Source organism: Macaca fascicularis, chromosome 1, assembly GCF_037993035.2.
Source record: "Macaca fascicularis isolate 582-1 chromosome 1, T2T-MFA8v1.1".
NCBI classification, from domain to species: Eukaryota; Metazoa; Chordata; class Mammalia; order Primates; family Cercopithecidae; genus Macaca; species Macaca fascicularis.
The window spans coordinates 172,701,178-172,725,209 of NC_088375.1; the positions used below are offsets into that span (position 1 = coordinate 172,701,178).

The following is a 24,032-nucleotide window of genomic DNA, read 5'->3' on the forward strand; positions in this document are numbered from 1 at the left end:
AGCACTCTTACAAGGAAGCTCCTAAAAATGTCCTCAGTTCTATTTTCTTGTTTATTCTTTAATGAAGACATTAATGATTCAGCAAATGTACCAAATAATAGTGACAGGAAGAGAAGTTAGCAGGTCTCATTATATTTATATACAGGATAAATGGATCCAGAAAGGGAAGAATGTTTTATAACTGAATTATAAATACTAGCCTCAGCTACCGATTCTACGCTGTGAAACATAAGCAAGTAAGAAAACTTCATAATCAAAACAATCAGTACTTTTCTTTTTTTTTTTTTTTTTTTTTTGAGACAGAGTCTCACTGTCACCCATGCTGGAGTACAGTGGTGCAGTCTTGGCTCACTGCAAGCTCCGCCTCCCGGGCTCACGCCATTCTCCTGCCTCAGCCTCCTGAGTAGCGGGGACTACAGGCGCCCGCCGCCACCACGCCCGGCTAATTTTTTGTATTTTTAGTAGAGACAGGGTTTCACCATATTAGCCAGGATGGTCTTGATCTCCTGACCTCGTGATCCGCCCGCCTTGGCCTCCCAAAGTGCTGGGATTACAGGCGTGAGCCACCGCGCCCTGCAATACTTTTCTTGAAGTGACAGTTACAAAAGGAATATATGTTTTTAGAAGAAACAGTGATTTCGCTAGACAAATCAAAGATGACATAGTCTTACATTAATAACATCTTCAGAAGAGGTCTTTGATTTTGCAAAACCAGATCTAGCAATCTTACCTGATGAAAACCAGCTTGACTTTTGATGGGGCGGTCTTAATAATGGCAGATGCATTTTGGTGACTTCTTCCATACAGAATCTGATTGTTTATCTGTTTGGGAAAAAATACAATGTACTAAATTACACATGTCTACAAGTATATACGTATATACTTGGAATTAAATGATAAAGTCTACTGATTTATTTTTTTTTTGAGACACTCTCACTCTGTCATCCAGGCTGGAGTGCAGTGGTGCGATCTTGGCTCACTGCAACCTCCACCTTCTGGGTTCAAGTGATTCTCATGCCTCAGCCTCCTGAGTAGCTGGAATTACCAGCATGCGCCACCATGCCTGGCTAATTTTTTTGTATTTTTAGTAGAGATGAGGTTTCACCATGTTGGCTAGGTTGGTCTTAAACTTTTGGCCTCAAGTGATCTGCCCGCCTCAACCTCCCAAAGTGCTGGGACTACAGGCAAAAGCCACTGCACCCGGCCCTAAGTCTACTGTTTTTTTTTTTTTTTTTGAGGCGGAGTCTCGCTCAGTCACCCAGGCTGGAGTGCAGTGGCACGATCTTGGCGCACTGCAACCTCTACCCACCAGGTTCAAGCAATTCTCCTGCCTCCGCCTCCTGAGTAGCTGGGATGACAGGTGTGTGCCACCATGGTTGGCTAATTTTTGTATTTTTAGTAGAGATGGGGTTTCACCACGTTGCCCAGGCTGGTTTAGAACTCCTGACCACGTGATCCACATGTCTTGGCCTCCCAAAGTAAGTCTAATGATTTTTAAGTGGGAATATTAGGACTCTCAAATGCTAAAAATCTTAATATTCTTTGTAGTAGAGATTCAAACAGTAATTCTAAACAGCTATCAAAAATCCTTAAATTCAGTTTTGACTACAGTTAATGAAGAACATACAGCCCTTTATCCTTTTGCTAAACTTCAAGAAAGCAGTAGTTAAGCCTGATACAAAAAGTTTACGACAGATATTTCATTTCCTACAGCTTTCCCAGATTATTTAGAAATGTTGAAAACAGACCAAATTGTGGTATTCACCGGAGCTCTGGAGAGCCCATTAAACATGATTTTGTAAACATGTCAAGGTTATTACATAACATAAATTTTGTTACTGAAGAGAAGGTAAATATTATGTCCCTGTTTTAAGTCAAATTTTAAACCAGCTACACAGAAAGATTTTACTGAATGCCATCAATGAGCCGTCTGCTCATATCCAAGACATGGTAGAATTTTAAACTTGATTGAATCTACCAAAAGATGACCTAAACAACATTTAAATTCTAAATTTCTTTATTTCAAAATTTCCCACTGATAAACTATGATGATAGCTGGAAACTCTCTTACTTTATTTCACCTAGTTGGTAACAGCTCGTAGTTTTGACTTTTTTCCTTCCATCTCTTTAAAACGTAGTTAATGATTGATACCTATACCATCCCTATTCAAGTGTGAACTTGACAATCTCTACTATTTAAGAGATAGTATAGTGTGCTATATAAGGGATAGGAAAAGGAGTTGTAATTAGCATCTAATTTGTTCTTGCTGTCTCTGGAATTTTGCATTTTAAGACACAACTGATGTTCAAGATATCTAAACACATTATTATTATTTTTTTTGGTCAAAATAGTTATAATGAGAAAGCATATGGAAATGAACAATTTAAAATATGAAATGAAAATATAGTATTTTCAACTGTCTGAAAAGCGGCCCTTCTGTCACCTTTCCTAAGTGGTAAAGCTGGGATTCACATCCAAGGCTGATGGAAAGACCAAACTGGAGCTACCTTCTCACTCTGCCTCTTATTTTATCAGCTTTCGTTCGGCAGGAAGATCCTCAATCTCACTGGGCACAGTGGCTTACGCCTGTAATCCCAGCACTTTCAGAGGCCAAGGGAGGCAGATCACTTGAGGTCAGGAGTGTGACACCAGCCTGGCCAACATGGTGAAACCCCGTCTCTACTAAAATTACAAAAATTAGGCTGGGCACCTATAATTCCAGCACATTGGGAGGCCTAGGCGGATGGATCACTTGAGGCCAGGAGTTCGAGACCAGCCTGGTCAACATGGTGAAACCCCATCTCTACTAAAAAATACAAAAATTAGCTGGGTGTGGTAGTGCATGTCTATCGTCCCAGCTACTTGGGAGCTGAGATGGCGCCACTGCACTCCAGCGTGGGTGACAGACTGAGACTCTGTTTCCAAACAAAAATAAAAACAAAAACAAAAACCAAAAATTAGCCAGACATGGTGGTGCGCACCTTTAGTCCCAGCTACTGGTGAGGCTGAGACAGGAGAATAGCTTGAACCTGGGAGGTGGAGGTTGCAGCAAGCCGAGATTGTGCCACTGCACTCCAGCCTAGGTCAGAGTGAGACTCAGTCACACACACACACACACAAAATCATCAATCTCATAGAAAGCACCGATTTCCACACTGTCAGTTCTCTGTGCCTCAGTTTCCCCTTCTCTAAAAGAAATCTAAGTACCTACTTCACAAAGCTATTGTAAGAATTAAACAAGATAATGCCTTTACATTTTATTTAGAGTACTCTTGATACCCAAAGGATTTTTAAAACTATTCGTCTTTGCTATTACGTGTCTTTTTTTTTTTTTTTTTTTTTTTTTTTGAGACAGAGTCTTGCTCTGTTGCCAAAGCTGGAGTCCAGTGGCATGATCTCAGCTCATTGCAACCTCTGCCTCTGAGGTTCAAGCAATTCTCCTGCCTCAGCCTCCTGAGTTGCTGGGATTACAGGTGCCTGCCACCAAGCCTGGCTAATTTTTTTTGTATTTTTAGTAGAGACGGGTTTTCACCATGTTGGCCAGGTTGGTCTTGACCTCCTGACCTCAGGTGATCCGCCCTCCTCGGCCTCCCGAAGTGCTGGGATTACAGGTATGAGCCACTGTGCCTGGCATACGTTTCTATCCTTAGTATCATGCATTTAAAAATAAGTCCACTGTCTATATATTTTCTCCTAACACTTTAAGAATTTAACTTTTCTTATATTTGTATCTTCTTACCCACTTAGCTACAAGGGAAATGGTTAAAGAAATCATGCAGTGGCCGGGTGCAGAGGCTCACAGCTGTAATCCCAGCATTTTGTGAGGCTGAGGCCGGTGGACCAGCCTGAGCAACATGGTGAAACCCTGTGTTGACAAACAATATAAAAATCAGCCAAGTGCGGTGGTATGCACTTGTAGTCACAGCTACTTGGGAGGCTGACGTGGGAGGTTCACTTGAGCCTATAAGGTTGAGGCTGCAGTGAGGCAAGATTGTGCCACTGCACTCTAGCCCGGGCAACACAGTGAGACCCTGTCTCCAAAAAAAAAAAAAAAAAAAAAAAAGAAAGAAAGAAAAGACAAGGAAAGAAATCATCTTTAAGAGTTTGTGAAAAAGCATACTTAATGACATAGAAAATGTCCAAAATGGTACTAACTGGTAAAACCAAGTTTTAAAATAGTATGTTTAGTATGATCATGTATTTTGCTGATCATATTTTCCAATCTCTTTAATTTATAATTAACTACAAACAAGGTACTTTAAATCATATTTGAAAATTAGATTAGGACAGGTGTGGTGGCTCATGCCTGTAATACCAGAGCTTTGGGAGGCTGAGACAGGAAGATCACTTGAGGAGTCTGAGACCAGCCTGGGCAACACAGAAAGACCCTGTCTCTACAAAAAAATAATAAAAAATTAACCAGGTATGGTGGCGTGTGCCTGTAATACCAGCTACTCAGGGGAAGCTGAGGTGGGAGGATTGCTTCAGTCCAGGAGTTCAAGACTACAGTGAGCTATGACTGTACTACTGCACTCCAGCCTGATTGGCAGAGTGAGAAGAATGGCAGGGCGGGTGCGGTTGCCCATGCCTGTAATCCCAGCACTTTGGGAGGTTGAGGCAGGCAGATCACTTGAGGTCAGGAACTCAAGACCAGCCTGGCCAACATGGCGAAACCTCACCTCTACTAAAAATACGAAAATTAGCTGGGCATCGTGTCATGTGCCTGTGGTCCCAGCTACTTCGGAAGCTGAGGCATGAGAATCACTTGAACCTGGGAGGCGGAGGCTGCAATGAGCCAAAATCGCGTCACTGCACTCCAGCCTGGGCGACAGAGCAAGACTCTGTCTCAAAAAAGATGAATGACATTTGGAATGAGCCTGATTCAAGGCCTGGCATTCAGTTAAGCATTTGTGAATGTCTATGTCTTCCCCATTGTGTTCAGCCTCTGCTTCCAGAAACTTTTTCTAAACCACCTATCCTACCCTCCTGTCTTTGAATCCTGTGGCACTAGGTTTAAAAAAATTTCCCTTCTTGCACTTATACCACAACACAACATGGTAAAGTCAATCCTTGTTGGGCAGTAAGCATCAGTGCAGGCACACAACACCTACTGAACTGAGCTGAGCTCCTTAGGGCAGGAGCCAACATCCTCCTCTAGGTGGCTCCCAGCTTTTCATGCAGAGCTTGCACATAGTAGCCCTCAATGAGGATGTGCTGAATTGCAGTCCTGAATGGAAGTGGTACTTAATCAACTGTGAGTAGGCTTTCACTAACATGGGCTCCAGCCTTCAAAATGACTAAGGTTAAAAAAAAAAAAAAAAGGTTTTGATCAGCAAAACGCTTGAGCATGTAGGAAATCTAACTTTCATGTTTATGGATATGTCTGCTTCTTTAGTGGTGATCCTCCATTTTGGTAGAATAGAATCTATGGTACTATTATTCCGAGAGGGAAAAATGAGATCCGAAACGAAGAAAGCAGTTCATTAATTTTAATTTACGTAAGAGGAAATCTAAAGTTATGCCTTTCATGGTGCTGTTTCTACATGTGCAGAGCCTCTGGCAGTGGAAAGGCAAAGCAGCTTGCTTGCTGTTGATGTTTTTTCCAGTGCCAATCCGGGTGTTTACAGCTAAGGCAGCTGCTCCCGGCAACATGCCGAGGCCTCTGGAGAAACTCTGCTATGCAGTGGAAAACTGGGAACAGAGCAAGAAACCCAAGAAAGAGTGAACCTGATTTAACTGGATTAAATCTAGAAGAAAAATGCTGATCTCTGGATGAAAAAATAAATCCAAGACAAAGACTCTTTTATGGCCTTAAAAATAACACATTTAGGGTTAGGGCTAGGGGAAAAAAATAACCCATTTGTAGCCATTCAGTTTTAGGAGAGGTCTCTCTTTTGTTTTCTTCTTATTTAATATAAAACAATTTCACTATTTAAATAAAAGTTATACAGCTTCCAACTATTCAAGCAGTTTTCATATTTTTTCATCACTAAAGGAAACATACTCTATTGAAAACTCAATAACAAGTTGGAAAGAATGATATATTTTATGCACAATTAGCTTTAGATTATCATCTATTGTATTACTGAGAAGCTGTTCTCTGAGGACATTATTCTTTAAACAACAGATGTAGAAAGTTTTCCAAATAATATAGGCAAAAAAAGAAAAAAAAAGCATTCTTTTTTGGAAGTCTATTAGGCTAACTATAGTTAATAAAGGCTACCATCTACTGAGTGCTTACTCAGTGCAGAACTCTATGCTAAACTCATTATGCACAGTATCTCACTTAAATCTCAGAATAACTGGGGTAGGATTTACTTTCACTAGATTAGGAAACTATGATTTGCCCAAGGTGCTTTAGCAATTAGTTTAAAAGCCTATAATCCTAGGGCATACCCAGAGGTCACATGATCTGGATGGTACACAGAAAACATGAGATAACTTCTAACGGCCATCTCTATAAAAAGATGAACAAGAACAGAAAAGTGAGTTGGTCACCCTACCATCTTAGGTCTTGGACTTTTGAGATCAAAAAGTCAGTATCAACCAAAAACCAGGTCACTACAACACATGGGGGAAATGCCCAATAGTTGACTTTTAAGCTATATTTTGCTTTTTGCTTGTTTTTTTGTTTTTTTTTTTTTTTTTGAGACAGGGTCTCAGTGTCACTCAGGCTGGAGTGAAGTAGTATGTATGTGGCTCGCTATAGCCTCAGTCTCCTGGGATAAAGAGATCCTCCTGCTTCTTCCTCCCAAGTAGCTGGGACCACAGGCATGTGCCACCATACCCATCTAAGACTTTTAGGTTTTTTAAAGTCCCGAATGCAATATGGAGCCCCATAAAACTGTTCCTTTCTCTTCATGCAAACACACTGAACCTTGAATAACGACATACCCTTATGACACTTTTTTCAGTATATAGGTATATCTCATTTTATTGTGTGTTTTTTTTTTTTACAAATGGAAAGTTTGTGGCAACCCTGCATCGAGCAAGTCTACTGGCACCATTTTTACAGCAGCATGTGCTGACTTCCTGTCTGTGTCACATTTGGGTAATTCTCTCCATATTTCAGACTTTTACATTATTATTATATCTGTTATGGCAATATGTGATCCATGACCTTCGATCTTATTATAATTGTTTTGGGGCATCATAAACTGTGCCCATATAAAATGGCAAACTTAATTAATCAATTAACACACAATTGTGTGTTCTGATTACTCCACTGACCAGCTGCTCCCCATCTCTTTTTCTCTCCTCCAAGATCTTCCTATTCCAAGACACAACAATATTGAAGTTAGGCCAATTAATACCCTACAATAATCTTTAAGTGTTCAAGTAAAAGGAAGAGTCCCACATCTCTCATTGTAAACCAAAAGCTAGAAATGACTAAACTTAGTGAGGAAGGCATGTCAAAAGCTGAGATAAGCTGAAAGCTAGGCCTCTTGCATCAGTTAGCCAAGTTGTGAATGCAAAGGAAAAGTTCTTGAAGGAAATTAAAAGTGCCACTCCAGTGAACACAGGAATGATAAGAAAGCGAAACAACCTAATTGCTAATATGGAGAAAGTTTAAGTGGTCTGGATAGAAGTTTGAATCGGCCATAACATTCCCTTAAGCAAAAGCCTAATCCAAAGCAAGGCCCTAACTCTCTTCAATTCTATCTAGGCTGGGAAAGGTGAGGAAGTTGCAGAAGTTGTTTGAAGCTAGCAGAGGTTTATGGCGAGAAGTCTCAATCTCATAAAAGTGCAAGGAGAAGCAGCAAGTGCTAATGTAGAAACTTCAGCAAGTTATTCAGAAGATCTAGCTAAGCTCAGTAACAAAGATGGCTACACTAAACAATAAATTTTCAACAACAGTCTTTCATGTGAAGAAGGATGTGTTTGCTTCCTTCCCCTTCCGTCATGACTGTAAGTTTCCTGAAGCCTCCCAACCATGTGGACCTATGAGTCAATTAAACTCCTTTGCCTATATGGAATCAACCTAAGTGCTCATCAACAGGGGAATGGATAATGAAAATGTGGCATATATACACAATGGAATAATATTCAGCTATAACAAAGAATGAAATCCTGTCATTTTCTATAATATGGATGGAACTGGAGGCCATTATGTTAAGTGAAATATATCAAGCACAGAAAGACAAATATCACATGTTCTCACTCATATGTGGGAGCTAAAAAAGTAGATTTCATGAAGATAGAGAGTAGACTGGTGATTACCAGAGGCTGGGGCAGGGTGGGGAGGGGGTTTGTGGGGGAGTTAGGAGAGGGGAAGGAAAAAAAAAGAATATACCTGTATTTATTACCACTGAGCTGTGCACTTAAATAAATGTGGCTACAAAAAAAAAAAAAAAAAAAAAAACAATATTAACAGGAATTTGGGAGAAGCTGATTACAACTCTCATGAATGACTTCAAGGAGTTCAAGATTTCAATGAAGGAAGTCACTGCAGGTGTGGTAGAAATGGCCAGAGAACTAGAATCAGAAGTGGAGCCTGAAGATGGGACTGGATTGCTGCAATCTCATGATCAAACTTGAACAGATGAGGAGCTGCCTCCTATAGATGAGCAAAGAAACTGGTTTCTTCTTCTTCTCCTTCTCCTTCTCCTTCTTCTTCTTCTTTTTTTTTTTGGAGATGGAGTCTCACTCTGTCTCCCAGGCTGGAAGTGCAATGGCGCGATCTGGGCTCACTGCAACCTCCGCCTCCCAGGTTCAAGTGATTCTCCTGCCTCAGCTTCCTCAGTAGCTGGGATTACAGGCGCCCACCACCACGCTCGGCTAATTTTTGTGTTTTTAGTAGAGACAGGGTTTCACCATATTGGTCAGGCTGGTCTCGAACTCCTGACCTTGTGATCTGCCCACCTTGGTCTCCCAAAGTGCTGGGATTACAGATATGAGCCACAAGGCCTGGCCAAAAGTGGTTTCTTGACATGAAATCTACTCCTGGTGAAGATGCTTTGAACATTGTTGAAATGACAATGAATCTAGACTATTACATAAACTTCATTGATAAAGCAGTCCTAGGGTTTGAGAGGACTGACTCCAATTTTGAAAGAAATTCTACTGTGGATAAAATGCTATTAAACAGCATCCGATGTTACTGAGAAATCTCTCATGAAAGGAGTCAATCGATGTAGCAAATGTCATTGTTATCTTATTTTATGAAGTTGTCACAGCCACCCCAACCTTCAGCAACCACCACCCTGATCAGTCAGCAACCATCAACATGGAGGCGAGACTCTCCACCAGCAAAAAGATGACAACTTGCTGAAGGCTTAGATGATTGTTAGCATTTTTTACAAATAAATTATTTTAAAATTAATGTATGTACTTGTTTAGACATCATGCTAATGCACATTTTATAGATCATAGTGTAAACATAACTTTCACATATGCTGGGAAACAAACACATGTGACTCACTTTATTCTGATACTCGCTTTATTGTGGTAATCTAGAATGGAACCCATAATCTATCTGAAGTATGCCTGTAAACAAATAGGTTCAATATATATAGGTTGACTACCTTTTTAGCTTTTTCTGACCCAGCTCCAAGAAAAACAATTAAGATATTTCATTTTGGATCAAATATTGCTCCCCACCTTTCATGATCTGAGTGCTCATTCAGATTATCTTGAAATTGGAAAAATATTATTTTCCATTTACTTCCAGTAAACTGTGAAGTAGAGAAACTAAGTGCCTTTCTCAAAGTTTCTTCTTTCAAAGGTGACTGAATGATATAAGGGAAGAATAATAAATTATTCAGACATGTATTTATCTTCGATATCATCCCACAATGGTGGGAAGAACTATCTTTAGTCCTGATTTGACGCTTCCCAATTTACCCAAATAATCTATTTATTATCTCAAAACCTGAGATCTACGACTCTTTCATTCAAGGGTAATCATATATCCTGATTTTCCTGAGACAGCCTAGTTTATTTATGTTGTTCCAATTATTTATTTATTTTTGAGTCAGGGTCTTGCTCTGTCACCCAGGCTGGAGTGCAATGGTGCGATCATGGCTCACTGCAGACTTGATCTCCCAGACTCAACCAATCCTCCCACCTCAGCTTCCTGAGTAGCTGAGACTACAGGTGCGCACTACACACCAGGCTCATTTTTCATAAAGACGGGGTCTTGCCATGTTACCCAGGCTGGTCTTGAACTCCTGGACTCAAGCGATCCACTTGCCCTGGCCTCCCAAAGTGCTGGGATTACAGGCATGAGCCACTGTGCCTACTAATAGTTACCCAGTTTGGATGATAAATTATATCTTTTTCTCACATTCATCAAGCCATGACTATGGAAGTGATTTAATGGCATTCTATCTCAATTTCTATATTACTAAGATGAGAAAGCCAGACCAGATGAGGGATGTAGTAGATACCAAGGGGGATCGTTGCCAGCACACAACTGCTTCTCTTTGTGAGGGACTGTCCTTCAAATCCTCTCATCACAAATACCATCCTTTATGGTGGGCAGCCAATTTTGTGTTGCTTGTCATGCCACTCCGGGTCACGGCTGAGGAGATTCTCTCTTTAGGGGGTTTTAAATTGGAGCTGAGACACAGTTCTTTTCTACATGTTCATTAAGCTTCTGCGAGATGTCCATATTCTGCCACACAGATGAAGGGACTGGAAAAGCCATCATTTCCCGAGGCCCTGGTGCATCCTGATCTTCAGGTTCCAGGAAGGAGTCACATGATTACAATAGATTCTACTTTTTTGGTGAAGCTGTTGCTATGGGCTGAATTTTTATGTCCCTCTGCAAATTCATATGTTGAAGCCTTAATTCCCAATACGATGGTATTTGGACGTGGGGCCTTTGAGAAGCAACAAGGTCATGAGGATGGAGCCCTCATAGAGGAAATTAGTGCCCTTACAATAAGAGACATAATGTCTCCCTTCACCATGTGTGTGCATACAGCAGGAACACTGTCTGCAAACCAGGAAAGACAGCCCTCACCAGGAACCAAATTATCTCAGCATCTAGATGTTGGGCCTCTCAGCCTCCAGAACTGTGAGAAATAGATGTCTATGGTCAGCGCAAGCTGACTGGGACAATTATTTGAACTAATTTCTGTTCTTTGCAACCAAAAAGTATTCATTGATATGGTTTCTTAGGCTCCTGCTAATTCTAAATATTAATTTGTAAATCTAACTGACATACCTCTTTCAATCTCCTAGTCTTGTGCTCTTTCAGATGTTCAGTAATTTGCCTTGGCATCCAAAAAGATACAAAAGAAGAAAAAGAAAAAGGGAAAAAGCTTTCTGTCCAAAGGAGCTTTCTATGCTCTTGACCTACAATTCTGGTTTTCTTATCTGTTTTTAGCTTCCTCATCTGATTACTGACAAAGTGGGCCTTCTGAGGTCTTCCAGATAGTTCTAGTAACTTCTGTCTCAGCTTCATGATGCCTAGTTCCAGAAAGACAGTAACATTTTACCTTAGGGGTAAGTGAATTCATTTTTTCCCCAGATTCTGAATTTCCAACTCAATAAAATGTCATTCAGTAGCAAATTATGGTAGCTCTGGATACTGAAGATAACAACCTCAAATGAGAAATACCTCTATAGTCATGTGCCACATAATAATGACTCAGTAAAGGATGGACCACATATATGATGGTGGTCCCATACGATTATAATACCATACTTTTATTGTACCTTTTCTATGTTTAGGTATAAAAATATTTACCATTGTGTTACAGTTGCCTACAGTCTTCAGTACAGTAACATGCTGCCCAGGTTTATAGCCTGGGAACAATAGCCTTATATCATATAGCCTAGATGTGGAGTGGGCCAGATCATCTAGGTTGTACACTTTATGACATTAATACAACAAAATCATTCAGTGATGCATTTCTCAGAAATGTATCCCTGCCATTAAGGCCTGACTGTATTTGCAAAGCTCCTAAGCCATATTATAATGGATTTTCATTGTGTTTGACTTTTCCCCTTATAGACTGGTTTCAACTACTGTAGTGGGGGAAGACAATCTGATATAAGTTAAGTCTTCTTATATTTATGTACCAGAGATGGGATACTTAATTATAACGTTAACCTAGCAGAAGTAGAATTAGGGTTAATCCAATGAAAATTCAGCAAAAGTAAATGAATACAAATCCTTTTGTTATACTATACAAACTTTCACTTTAGAGATCTTTAATGAGATTTGTTTCAATAAAATTAATTATTCAAAAATATGAAGTGATAGGTTTTCAACTACTTTTAATTTTTTATAGTTCAACTAACACGAATAGAAATTTATACTGGGCCGGACATGGTGGCTCACGCCTGTACTCCTAGCACTTTGGGAGGCTGAGGTGGGTGGACTGCCTGAGCTCAGGAGTTTGAGACCAGCCTGGGGAACATGGTGAAACCCTGTCTCTACTAAAAATACAAAATATTAGCCGGGCGTGGCGGCGTGCACCTGTAATTCCAGCTACTTGGGAGGCAGAGACAGGAGAATAGCTTGACCCTGGGAGATGGAGGTTGCAGAGAGCCAAGATCACGCCATCGCACTCCAGCCTGGAGCAACAGAGTGAGACTGCATCTCAAAAAAAAAATCAAAAAGAAATTTATACCGAAGAGCAGCTCAATTAAATCTACTAAAAATAACTGCCAAATTGGAAGTAAAAGTTAATTAACTTAAGTTAGGAATGGAAATATTAATTATATAAAAATTAAAGTTTAGCTGAAGTAACAGATTTGCCTGAGGTGTGAACATCGTGTCATATTATACCTAACAATACCCCACCCACACTTTTATTAAAGCAGAAAGATTATGAAAAGTGACAAATTATTATTAAAGAACTGAGTTGAAATTCATGTAATTTGAATTGGTGATAATTAAATCTGAGAATCCTTCTCTGTAATTTACTTTTTTTTTTAAGAGGCAGGCTCTTGCTCTGTTATCCAGGCTGGGGTACAGTGGCACAATCATAGCTCACTGTAGCCTTGAAGCCTCTAACTCCCAGGTTCAAGGAATCTCCCACCTCAGCCTCCCAAGTAGTTAGGAGTACAGGTATGTACCACCATGCCTGGCTAATTTTTTTGGTAGAGACAAGGTCTTGCTATCTTGCCCAGGGTGGTCCTGAACTCCTGGGATCAGGCAATCCTCTCATCTCAGCCTCCCAAAGTGCTGGGGCTACAGGTATGAGCCACTGTGCCTGGTCTAATTTTTTTCTTTAAAAAAAAAAGCAAATCATAAGTACTTATAACGATGAGTATTTTTATAGGTTAACTTTTAATCTAATAATTCCACTTCTAAGAATGTATCCTAGGCTGGGCACCTGTAATCCTAGCACTTTGGGAAACCAAGGTGGGTGGATCACTTGAGGTCAGGAGTTCGAGACCAGTCTGGCCACTCAGGAAGCTGAGGCATGAAAATAGCCTGAAGCCAGGAGGTGGAGGCTGCAGTAAGCTGAGATCACACCACTGCCCTCAAGCCTGGGTGACACAGTGAAACTATGCCAAAAAAAAAAAAAAAAAAAAAAAAAAAAAACAAAACCCAAAAAAGACTTATCCTAAAAAATTAAAAAACGCAGTCATCCCTCTCATGGCTATTCTTTTAAAAGAGAAAAAGGGCAAAAAACTACATATTAACCAATAAACGATTATCCTAATGATCATATGTCAATAAATGGAAAACTGTGGTACTAAACAGAGGTAGGGGAGGATGATACAGATGTAAATGCATTGTCGTAGAAAGAAAACACTGCATGCAGAGTGAAGAACATAACAAATTTCATGCAACCTATTTATTTACCACATTATTTTCATTTACGTAAAAGTTTCTATGTGGGTTCAAAGAAAGTTCTGTGAGTATCTCTACTAAATGTCAGCAAAGGTCATATCTGTGGTGGGATTTAAGGTGATTTTCAGTTTGTTTTTCTATATTGACATTTTATAACTATAATAGTACCATGTAACAAACGCTTACAACGTAGAGGGCACACACACATACATGTGCACACAAGCCTAATACATTACTTGTCCCACTCAAACCAGTAGAGAACTGCATGGTTACCTCATTAAATAGATGGAGAAATTGAGGCACAGTGAGTTTAAGAAATTTGACCAACATAACACGTCTAGAATCAGAACTTATAGCCAAAATCTTTCAGTTTAAAAGCTTATTAATTAAAAAACATTCCCTAAGGGTATTTACCTGGGGTGAAAAAAAAGCCATAGAATAAGTAACTCTTTTTTGGCCGGGCGCGGTGGCTCAACCCTGTAATCCCAGCACTTTGGGAGGCCGAGACGGGCGGATCACGAGGTCAGGAGATCGAGACCATCCTGGCTAACCCGGTGAAACCCCGTCTCTACTAAAAAATACAAAAAACTAGCCGGGCGAGGTGGCAGGCCCCTGTAGTCCCAGCTACTTGGGAGGCTGAGGCAGGAGAATGGCGTAAACCCGGGAGGCGGAGCTTGCAGTGAGCTGAGATCTGGCCACAGCACTCCAGCCCGGGCGACAGAGCGAGACTCCGTCTCAAAAAAAAAAAAAAAAAAAAAAAAGTAACTCTTTTTTTAATTCTCTGAAATTGGAATTCTAATTTATAGGGCTCACAAAGTAGAAACCTCAGATCAAGAAATGCTCCAATGAAAGTATAATAGATATGTTGAATATTTACCCATTTATTCACTTACTCAACAATCATTGCATAAGTGATGAGGATACAGGAATTTTCATTACCATTGTCATCATAGCTGCCATGTATTAAACACTAAGTGTGTTCCAGGTACCAGATTCTCTGAAAGCCACTTTGTAGAAGTGACTTGGTCAGATATGGTTGCTACCCTCAAGGATCTGGTACTCTGTAAGTGACATGGTTTTGGAAACAAAGAATTGCATTGCCATATGATGTGTGTAGGCATAAAATAAGAAGCAATTGTCTCATCTTGGAGGTGGGTGTTTGCCCTTAAGAAGGAGTAGACAAATGTTTAGAGAGAAGCTTAGCAGGCACAGGGGAAGTGAGTGGCAAGAGGACTCCACGACTGGGGAAAAGCATACGAAAGGCACGCAGGTGTGAAACTCAAGGTCTCGCTGTAGGAACCACAGGTACCTTTTCAGTGTAGCTTTCAGGCTGGAGAGGAGGGAAGTAGACTGACAGAGATAATAGAGGTAGTTTCTTCTTTCCAAAAATCTTGGGCACTGGCCCCCATTTGAAGAGGATGCCCACTTTCCAAACCACTGCTCCCACTTTGCAGATGGGAGAACCGAAGGGAGGAAAGGGGTGTCAGGTTAGAGATAGGACAGGGCAGACGCCTGGAACTCAGGTGAAACACAATTTCACAATAATGAAAAAAGACTTCTGAATAAATTATCACATTAATTTTTTCCTTGGAAAAGACAAAATAGTGTACAAGAAGCAGCCACTTCTTAATACCTTGGGCAAAGGAGCAGGTTTCAAGGACTCAGTTTAATGGAAATTGCAGTGCTGAAGTAAGATCTTCCACAGCTGCAATTTAATCTATTTCTTGTGAAGTATAATGTTTCCAAAGGATCACATTCATTTAAAAGGCTTAAAGATGAGAGATTTATTTTCTCTCAAACAAAACTAATTAAATTGAAATACATTCTAAAGGCAGCATAATAGTAATATGCAGCTCACGTCTGTCTAAATTTGTTATATGGGGAAAATAGTAAGATATCCTTTTGAATTCTAAACCCTGACATGTTTTTGAAAAATACTGACTTTGAGAAAATTGAGAAATATGTTTCTGTGTTGTTCTAATTTTGAATACTCCTGTGGAAGTTGCTCCAATTGCCACAAGCTGTTTCACTTGGCCAAATGAAGTAGGTGACTATAGGTACTTTCCTATTAGCTGCATGGCAAAGGAAAGAATAAATGAATGAAGGCACAGTATAATCCACCTCTTATATTGCAGAGGAATCATGGTTTCCTAGGACATGGAGATATTACAGCCTAACTCTATCAGTAGTATTGTTAGCCACAAAAGCAGACAGGACTCAGGTGAAAAATGACCTGGAATTTCTTCTTCCAAGAACATCGCTATATGCCACCAGTCAAGACTTTCCCTAAACTAGTAATGCTTAATGTTTCCTCCTTTTCATAAAAGCAGCTGATCTAATTAGAACCCCACCTCAATTCTCTCTGTTGCTAGAAATCTTTTACCTTGCCTTCAAAATATTTTACTTGTCCCTTGTATAGACATAGTCAAAAACCCATTCAGTCATCAAAGGACTCTATCAATAAACTCCCTAACTGTGCCCCCTTCCAACTCCAGTTTCTCTCTCTCTCTTTTTTTTTTTTTTTTTTTGAGACGGAGTTTGGCTCTTGTCGCCTAGGCTGGAGTACAGTGGCACGATCTTGGCTCACTACAACCTCTGCCTCCGGGGATCAAGCGATTCTCCTGCCTCAGCTTCCCAAGTAGCTGGGATTACAGGCATGCACGACCATACCCAGATAACTTTTTTGTATTTCTGGTAGAGACAGGGTTCCACTATGTTGGCCAGGCTGGCCTTGAACTCCTGACCTCAAATGATGAACTTGCCTCAGCCTCCCAAAGTGCTGGGATTACAGGCATGAGCCACTGTGCCCTGCTCTCTTTTTCTTTCTTTTAAACAGTAATCTTGTTAGTGAATCAGTCCTGCAGGGGCAGGATTACATCATATACAGTTGATAGTTTTTAAAGTATAACTCATAGAGTCCAGCACTGCCACACTGCTCACCATGACAGAGAAGGTTGGTGTTCCTGTACTTTTGTAATGATGACACTGAGACTCACAAACTCAGTGACTTATAAAGGGGTTCTAGGTAAGGAGGTGGCAGAGCCAGAATCCAAGCTCAAGTCTCCTGATCTCAAAGCCTCTACGTAGGTTCAGGGCCTCTGGAATGGGTAACAAGAAGACAGAACTTGGTGCCATGGGACTCCTGCTACCTCTGTAATACTCATCCCAATCACCTGCATCCCCAGCTTCCTGCCACCACTAAAACAACAAAACAAAACCCAGCACCCAATTCTCATTCTACTATTTTTGTACAGTGGTAAAGACAGAAAAACCCAACTCAAGTGTCAACTTTAAAAACTCTGGGCCAGGCATGATGGCTCACACCTATAATCCCAGCACGTTGGGAGGCTGAGGTGGGAGGATCACCTGAGGTCAGAAGTTTGAGACCAGCCTGGTGAAACCTCGTCTCTACTAAAAATACAAAAATTAGCCGGGCATGGTGGTGGGTGCCTGTAGTCCCAGCTACTCGGGAGGCTGAGGCAGGAGAATTGCTTGAACTTGGGAGGCAGAGGTTGCAGTGAGCCGAGATGGTACCACTGAACTCCAGCCTGGGCGACAGAACAAGACTCTGCCTAAAAGAAAACCAAAAAAACAACAAAAACAAAAACCACAACTCTGCCTCATCTCAGCACAGTACTACTTTCTTCCTTACCTGTGTATGTAGAGAAAAACTTGCTCTAATGATAGAATTTTCACCTATCAGGTTGCCTAAGGTCTTATAATATCCAGTATTTGCTAGCTTTTGGGGTGGAAGGAGTGGAACGGCCTCTCTTGTTTTGTTTTGTTTTGTTTTGAGATAGAGTCTCACTCTGTCGCCGAGGCTGGAGTGCAGTGGTGTGATCTCAGTTCACTGTAACCTCCACCTCCCAGGTTCAAGCAATTCTTGTGGCTCAGCCTCCCAAGTAGCTGAGATTACAGCTGTGCAGCACCATTTTTGGCTAATTTTTGTATTTTTAGTAGACATGCGTGGGCCAGGCTGGTCTTGAACTCCTGACCTCAGGTGATCTGCCTGCCTCAGCCTCCCAAAGTGCTGGGATTACAGGTGTGAGCCACTGTGCCCCGCCTCTGTTATATACTGTTAATGGGGCAGAAAATATACAAATAAAGCAAAATACAAAAGGCTAATATAAGAAAACTTCTCTCAATTCTAAGAGCATATTTTTCCAGGCTGCGTTTCAGTACAGTCACTACAATATCCACAGGACAGGAAGGAAGTTGGGAAGGCGCTGGACAAAGGAGGAAATGGAGGCCCAGAGAACAATCCCAATAGGTTATGGAAGACATGGGGGAAAACTGCAGAAAGAAGAGTCGAGAGAGGCACTGCTGAAAATTACTCCTTCTGTAAATTTCTTCTCCAGCATACGTTCTTGTCACTACTTTTTTTTTTTTTTTAACAGATTTCTTCAGTAATCTGCTTCTTCAATCATCATTTTTACTTTCTATTTTCATGGCACTTTCCATAATTTTAAGATAATTTGGCTCACTGGAGAGACCACACATAAAGCTTTTGTGAGAGCAATAATGAGGACTGCAGTAATAAAAAATAAACGATTGTCATTCCTCCAAGACAAGAATATGGATTTTTGGCCTCAATATTTCAGTGGCATAAGGAAGTATGACTAAATAATTTAACTATTCCCCAAACAAGCCACAGTCAGAAACAAAAATGGCAGAAATAGAACTCAAAAGACTTCATAGCAGGAAACAAAAGAATGAGGCCAACCGATACAAACTAGGTTTTACATAATAGTTTCTGCAGCTGGAAAATAAAACTCTGACTCTCTGAAGGAACTGAAGGGTAAAGGTCTTTAATTATGAAGTTCAGACAAGCTCTCCTAGTGCAAGAACAAGCTCATCAAATTAATTTTCTTCTTCTTTGGTTCTTAGGCGATGAATGTAATTTCACAACTACATACTACTTTTAATTAATTCGAAGTGGCATTAAATTTTTAGAAGATAGGCTGGGCACAGTGGCTCACATCTGTAATTCCAGCCCTTTGGGAGGTTGAGGTGGGAAGATTGCTTGAGCCTAGGAGTTGGAGATCAGCCTGGGCAATACCGAAAGACTTTGACTCTATAACAAATTAAATAAAAATTAGCTGGGCTGGGCGCAGTGGCTCACGCCTGTAATTCCAGAACTTTGGGAGGCGGAGGCAGGCAGATCACTTAAGGTCAGGAGTTTAGACCAGCCTGACCAACATGGTGAAACCCCATCTCTACTAAAAATACAAAAAAAAATTAGCCAGGCCTGGTGGCGCATGCCTATAATCTCAGTTAATCAAGAGGCTGAGGCAGGAGAATAGCTTGAATTTAGGAGGTGGAGGTTGCAGTGAGCTGAGATCACGCCACTGCACTCCAGCCTGGGTGACAGGGTGAGACTCTGTCTCAAAAAGGAAAAAAAAATAAATAAAACCATTATATATATATATATATATATGTATATATATATATATATATATATATATATATATATATATATAAGCTGGGCACACTGGCATGCACTTGTAGTCCTAGCTACTCAGGAAGCTGAGGAGGGAGGATTACTGGAGCCCAGGAGTTTCAAGTTACAGTGAGCTATGATCATTCCATTGCACCCCCAGCCTGGGTGACAGAGCGAGACCCTGTCTTTAAACACACAACACACAAACAAACTAAGAAGATAAGAATAGCATGGAATTGTATTGTGAGAAACTACCTTGGGTGTTTTAAACTAGTACTAGATAAATTGCATTAATCTGTATCTACCAAAAGTATTAATACAAAATGGTAATGAATTCACTTATTACCTTCTAGAATCATTATTAATCCAGAACTCAACTTAAAAACATAGGCTTTGAGTCAGAAAAGCCAGTGTCTGCATATTTATCCCAACCCTTAATGTCACAGTTTCCTTACCTATAAAATGAGAATTTAGGCACCTACTTCATAGGGTTATGGTAAAAGTTAAGAGAGAGAATGCGTGTAAAGAATTTAGCACTGCCAGGCAAATAGTAAGTACTCAATGTTAGCTCAATTCCCTATTCAGCACCAACCTCACTCCCAATGTCTTTTAATGAGCACATCTTTTGTAACTGAAACTGAGTATAACATAATTGATTACTTAGGGAACATGATTAGCAAGACACAGATAGCTATTGTTGACAATGCTGTAATGACCAGAGGACTGCACTTAGTGTGTGAGGCTGACCACTCAGCCAGCACCACAGTCTTCTGGCGACTTTTAGACTTGTGAACCGGGCTGCAGATCATCTTACGAATTAACAAAATGAGGTGACTTTGGCTTTGCATAGGGGAAGGTCATATTCAGGGCTTGCTTACAAAATGTATTTGTGTCAGGTTTAATCACCCGTTTCTTAATAGCTTTGAGATACAATATTGACATACAACAAATCACATACTAAAATGTAATATTTTAGTATTAGTGAATAGTATTTAGTATTAGTGAAACCATAGCTACAATCGAACACTTGATCAATTTATTTTTACACTTTCAGCTATTTAGAACCTATCTCTAGCCAGGCACAGTAGCTCATCCCTATAATCCCAGTACTTTGGGAGGCCAAGGCGGGCAGATCACTTGAGGTCAGGAGTTCAAGACTAGCCTGGCCAACATGGTGACACCGCATCTCCACTAAAATACAAAAATTAGCTGGGCTTGGTGGTGTGCACCTGTAATCCCAGGTACTCAGGAGGCTGAGGCACAAGAATTACTTGAACCCAGGAGGCAGAGTTTGCTGTGAGCCAAGATTGTGCCACTGCACTTCAGCCTGGGCGATAGAGCAAGACTCCATCTCACAAAAAAAAAAAAAAAAAGAAAAAGAAAAGAAAAGAACCTATCTCTATTAATAAAGCTACAGGAAAAGTTATTTTCTTGCAATTTTTAATTCTTTGTTCTTCTTCCTGTTCCTCAAACTACTGTTTCTGTAATGGGATATTTTATTACATGAGGTCTCTGAGGGCATAGTTATTTCATTAAGAAACACACTTCATAAAATTGCATCCATGTATGGGAATCTAAAAGCGCCAATCTAGATGACAGAAGCTTCTGACTATAAATTATAAGCAATCTTATCCATACATATCCATACATATGCAGAAGCTAGTGATTTATTAACTACTCTACTGTACTTCCAAACATATCTAAGTTTTCCAGAAGATTTCAAAAACAGTTCACTGGCAGCAAGCAGAGAGTCACGGATAAACTGCTGAGACAGTGGTGCTGGTAAGGGCTCCTGGCAGGAGTTCTGCATAAAGCAGCTGCATGTATACTTGGGCAAATCATTTAACTTTCATGGTTTCAGTTTTTTCTCTTATAAAATAAATATTACTGGGCCAGGCGTGGTGGTTCAAGCCTGTAATCCCCACACTTTGGGAGGCCGAGATGGGCGGATCACGAGGTCAAGAGATTGAGACCATCCTGGCTAACACGGTGAAACCCCGTCTCTACTGAAAAACACAAAAAACTAGCCAGGCAAGGTGGCGGGCGCCTATAGTCCCAGCTACTCGGGAGGCTGAGGCAGGAGAATGGCGTAAACCTGGGAGGCGGAGCTTGCAGTGAGCTGAGATCTGGCCACTGCACTCCAGCCTGGGCGACAGAGCGAGACTCTGTTTCAAAAAAACAAAACAAAACAATATAACCTTGGTACAGGGAAAAGCCTTTCAAATTATTACCAAAACAATAATGGAAAATAATCATGTGTTTTCTTACATAAAAATTAAAAACTTTGTGTTCACACACACACACGGAGTCAGAAGAAAGACACACATACACACACACATATATATACAGTCAGAGGACAGAGCAAGACTCCGTCTCAAAAAAAAAAAATTAAAAAATATTACTGGACACTGAGATCTGAGATTACCTGTAGCTCTGTCTTTATCTGTGACAAATATGAGACACATTCATGCTTTTGATTTTTTCATGATTCTTAAATATCATTTTACACATGTGCAAAATAACAGGATTTTACTTGGGTTATCCTTCAGGTAAATGATACAAAGGGAATGTACTGCACACTTCTTCTATCTCAAAAGGCTTGGGAGCCAGACGATACACAGCTCAATATACTAGCCCGATCAATTGTGCACTTCTTGTGCCACCCACTTTGTTCCTTCTGGCTGCTTCTGGAACCTGACAAATCACTCCAATTCCCTGCACATCCCCATCAACTCTTTTTTCCCACATTTGCACTGAAGGGAAGATGATAAATGAATCCTATATTCATATGACAGCCCCATGCCCAGGCCTGTGCATTTTCCGGGACTAATTGCTTTGGGAAAGCCAATACTCTAGCGTAAGTCTCATTCCAGTCTACATGGTGATTATATGTTAATGCCTTTTGAAATTAATTCAGTAACCCTCTTACTAGCGTGGAAGTAAAGGGTAAAGAAGCTGAGATTTAATCATATTGTCTTTCAGGGGCTTAATGTAAAATTTCTTTTGTATGTGAACTGAGCCATTGATGGACAGAATGTGCTGACTGCTCTTCCACTGTAATGGTGCAGTCCCACAGCAAAACTGCTAGCAAATGTCACACCAAAAGTCTGTCATGCACAGGGCTCTCAAAGAGAAGCTGAGTTTCTGGCTTCAAAGAAGCCACAATGTATGCTTGACCTCTCTTTTTGCTATTTTCTATAAATTAGCCTCATCTAAGGGTCTGAAGGAATTAAGATCAGGTATAAATAAAAGGAAACTGTGAGCAAAGCCATACCATAGAGACAAAACAGTAATGATAAATCATATATGCAAACAATGAAGTTATAAAAATAATCAAGATACTGAGCATTTTACTTCAATTGAGGGAGGGACTATACATATAAACAGTGTCAGGGGGTAAAGCAACCACTCATGATTGCTCTCAGAAACCCAACAGGTATAATCTAAAAGCTCACTTGCAAATGCTTCCTATATAATTCAGTATAATTCTACAATCTACTACACTGCAATATCCAAAGAACAGCTATTATAACACTGGCTTTAGCTTTCTTGGCTCATCATTAAATCAATTTCCTATACTCAACTCAAAAGCACATTGGAGTCGGGATTATACTATATACAAATTCTTCACATATCATAGAATAATAATTGAAAATTTTTTTTGTCGGGCACAGTGGCTCACGCCTATAATCCCAGCACTTTGGGAGACTGAGGAGGGCAGATCACGAGGTCAGGAGATCGAGATCACCTGGCTAACATGGTGAAACCCTGTCTCTACTAAAAATACAAAAAAATTAGCTGGGTGCGGTGGCGGGTGCCTGTAGTCCCAGCTACTTGGGAGGCTGAGGCAGGAGAATGGTGTGAACCCGGAAGGCGGAACTTGCAGTGAGCCAAGATGGCGCCACTGCACTCCGGCCTGGGCAACAGAGCAAGACTCTGTCTCAAAAAAAAAAAAAAAAGAAAAGAAAAGAAAAAAGAAAATTTTTCTGAGCTCTAAAAAGAAATTAGGGAAATGGTTCTTACATTAATTTAATTCTCTATCATCCCTGACCTAAAGCCCAATGAGAAGATGGGTTATAAATGCTTAAGAATCCTGTATATGGGCTGGGCACAGTGGCTCACTCCTGTAATCCTAACACTTTGGGAGGCTGAGGCAGGTGGATCACCTGAGGTCAGGAGTTTGAGACCAGCCTGACCAATATGGTGAAACCCTGTCTCTACTAAATACAAAGAATTAGCCAGGCGTGGTAGCATGCACCTGTAATCCCAGCTACTTGGGAGGCTGAGGCAGGAGAATTGCTTGAACCTGGGAGGCGGAGGTTGCAGTGAGCCAAGATGGCGCCATTGCACTCCAGCCTGGGCAACAAGAGCAAAACTCTGACTTGGGAACAACAACAACAAAAAGAATCTTGTATATGCATTTTTCCATTCTCCCAGCTCTTCAGGATGTTGTATGGAGCCATCAAGGAATAAAAAGATGACTTCTCTATGGGACATACTTTCAGAGACAAAGGCATTAATATATATGAACTAAAAAGAACTGAGCTAAACAACTCTGAACAAAATATGAATAAAATCAAAATCATCTGAAATGTATTAAGGTATTGCTATGTACCAGATACTCTTACTAATTCCCACAGTATCTTCTGAGGTTGATGCTGTACAATCACTAGACTGGAAGCTCTGTGAGGGCAGGTATTATGTATTTTGTTCACCAATAGAGAATCTACACTTTGTTCATACAGTGCCTGCTATATGACAGATGCACAGTAAGATATTTGCTGAATGAATTAATAATCTCCATTTGAAAAAGGAGGTAGCTGAGGCTTAGAGAA

The 24,032-nt window shown here is 40.5% G+C and overlaps 1 protein-coding gene across 12 annotated transcripts in view; it reads right to left on the reverse strand.

Moving 5' to 3' along the window:
- The window catches only part of PATJ (PATJ crumbs cell polarity complex component), a 426,407-nt gene that overhangs the window by 152,192 nt on the left and 250,183 nt on the right, over window positions 1–24,032 (reverse strand). For all 12 annotated transcript variants that reach the window (XM_045369982.2, XM_045369962.2, XM_045369973.3 and 9 more), the window contains one exon: window positions 731–822. In XM_045369982.2, the coding sequence (XP_045225917.2) occupies window positions 731–822 (92 nt within the window). The remainder of the gene's footprint in view (window positions 1–730; window positions 823–24,032) is intronic.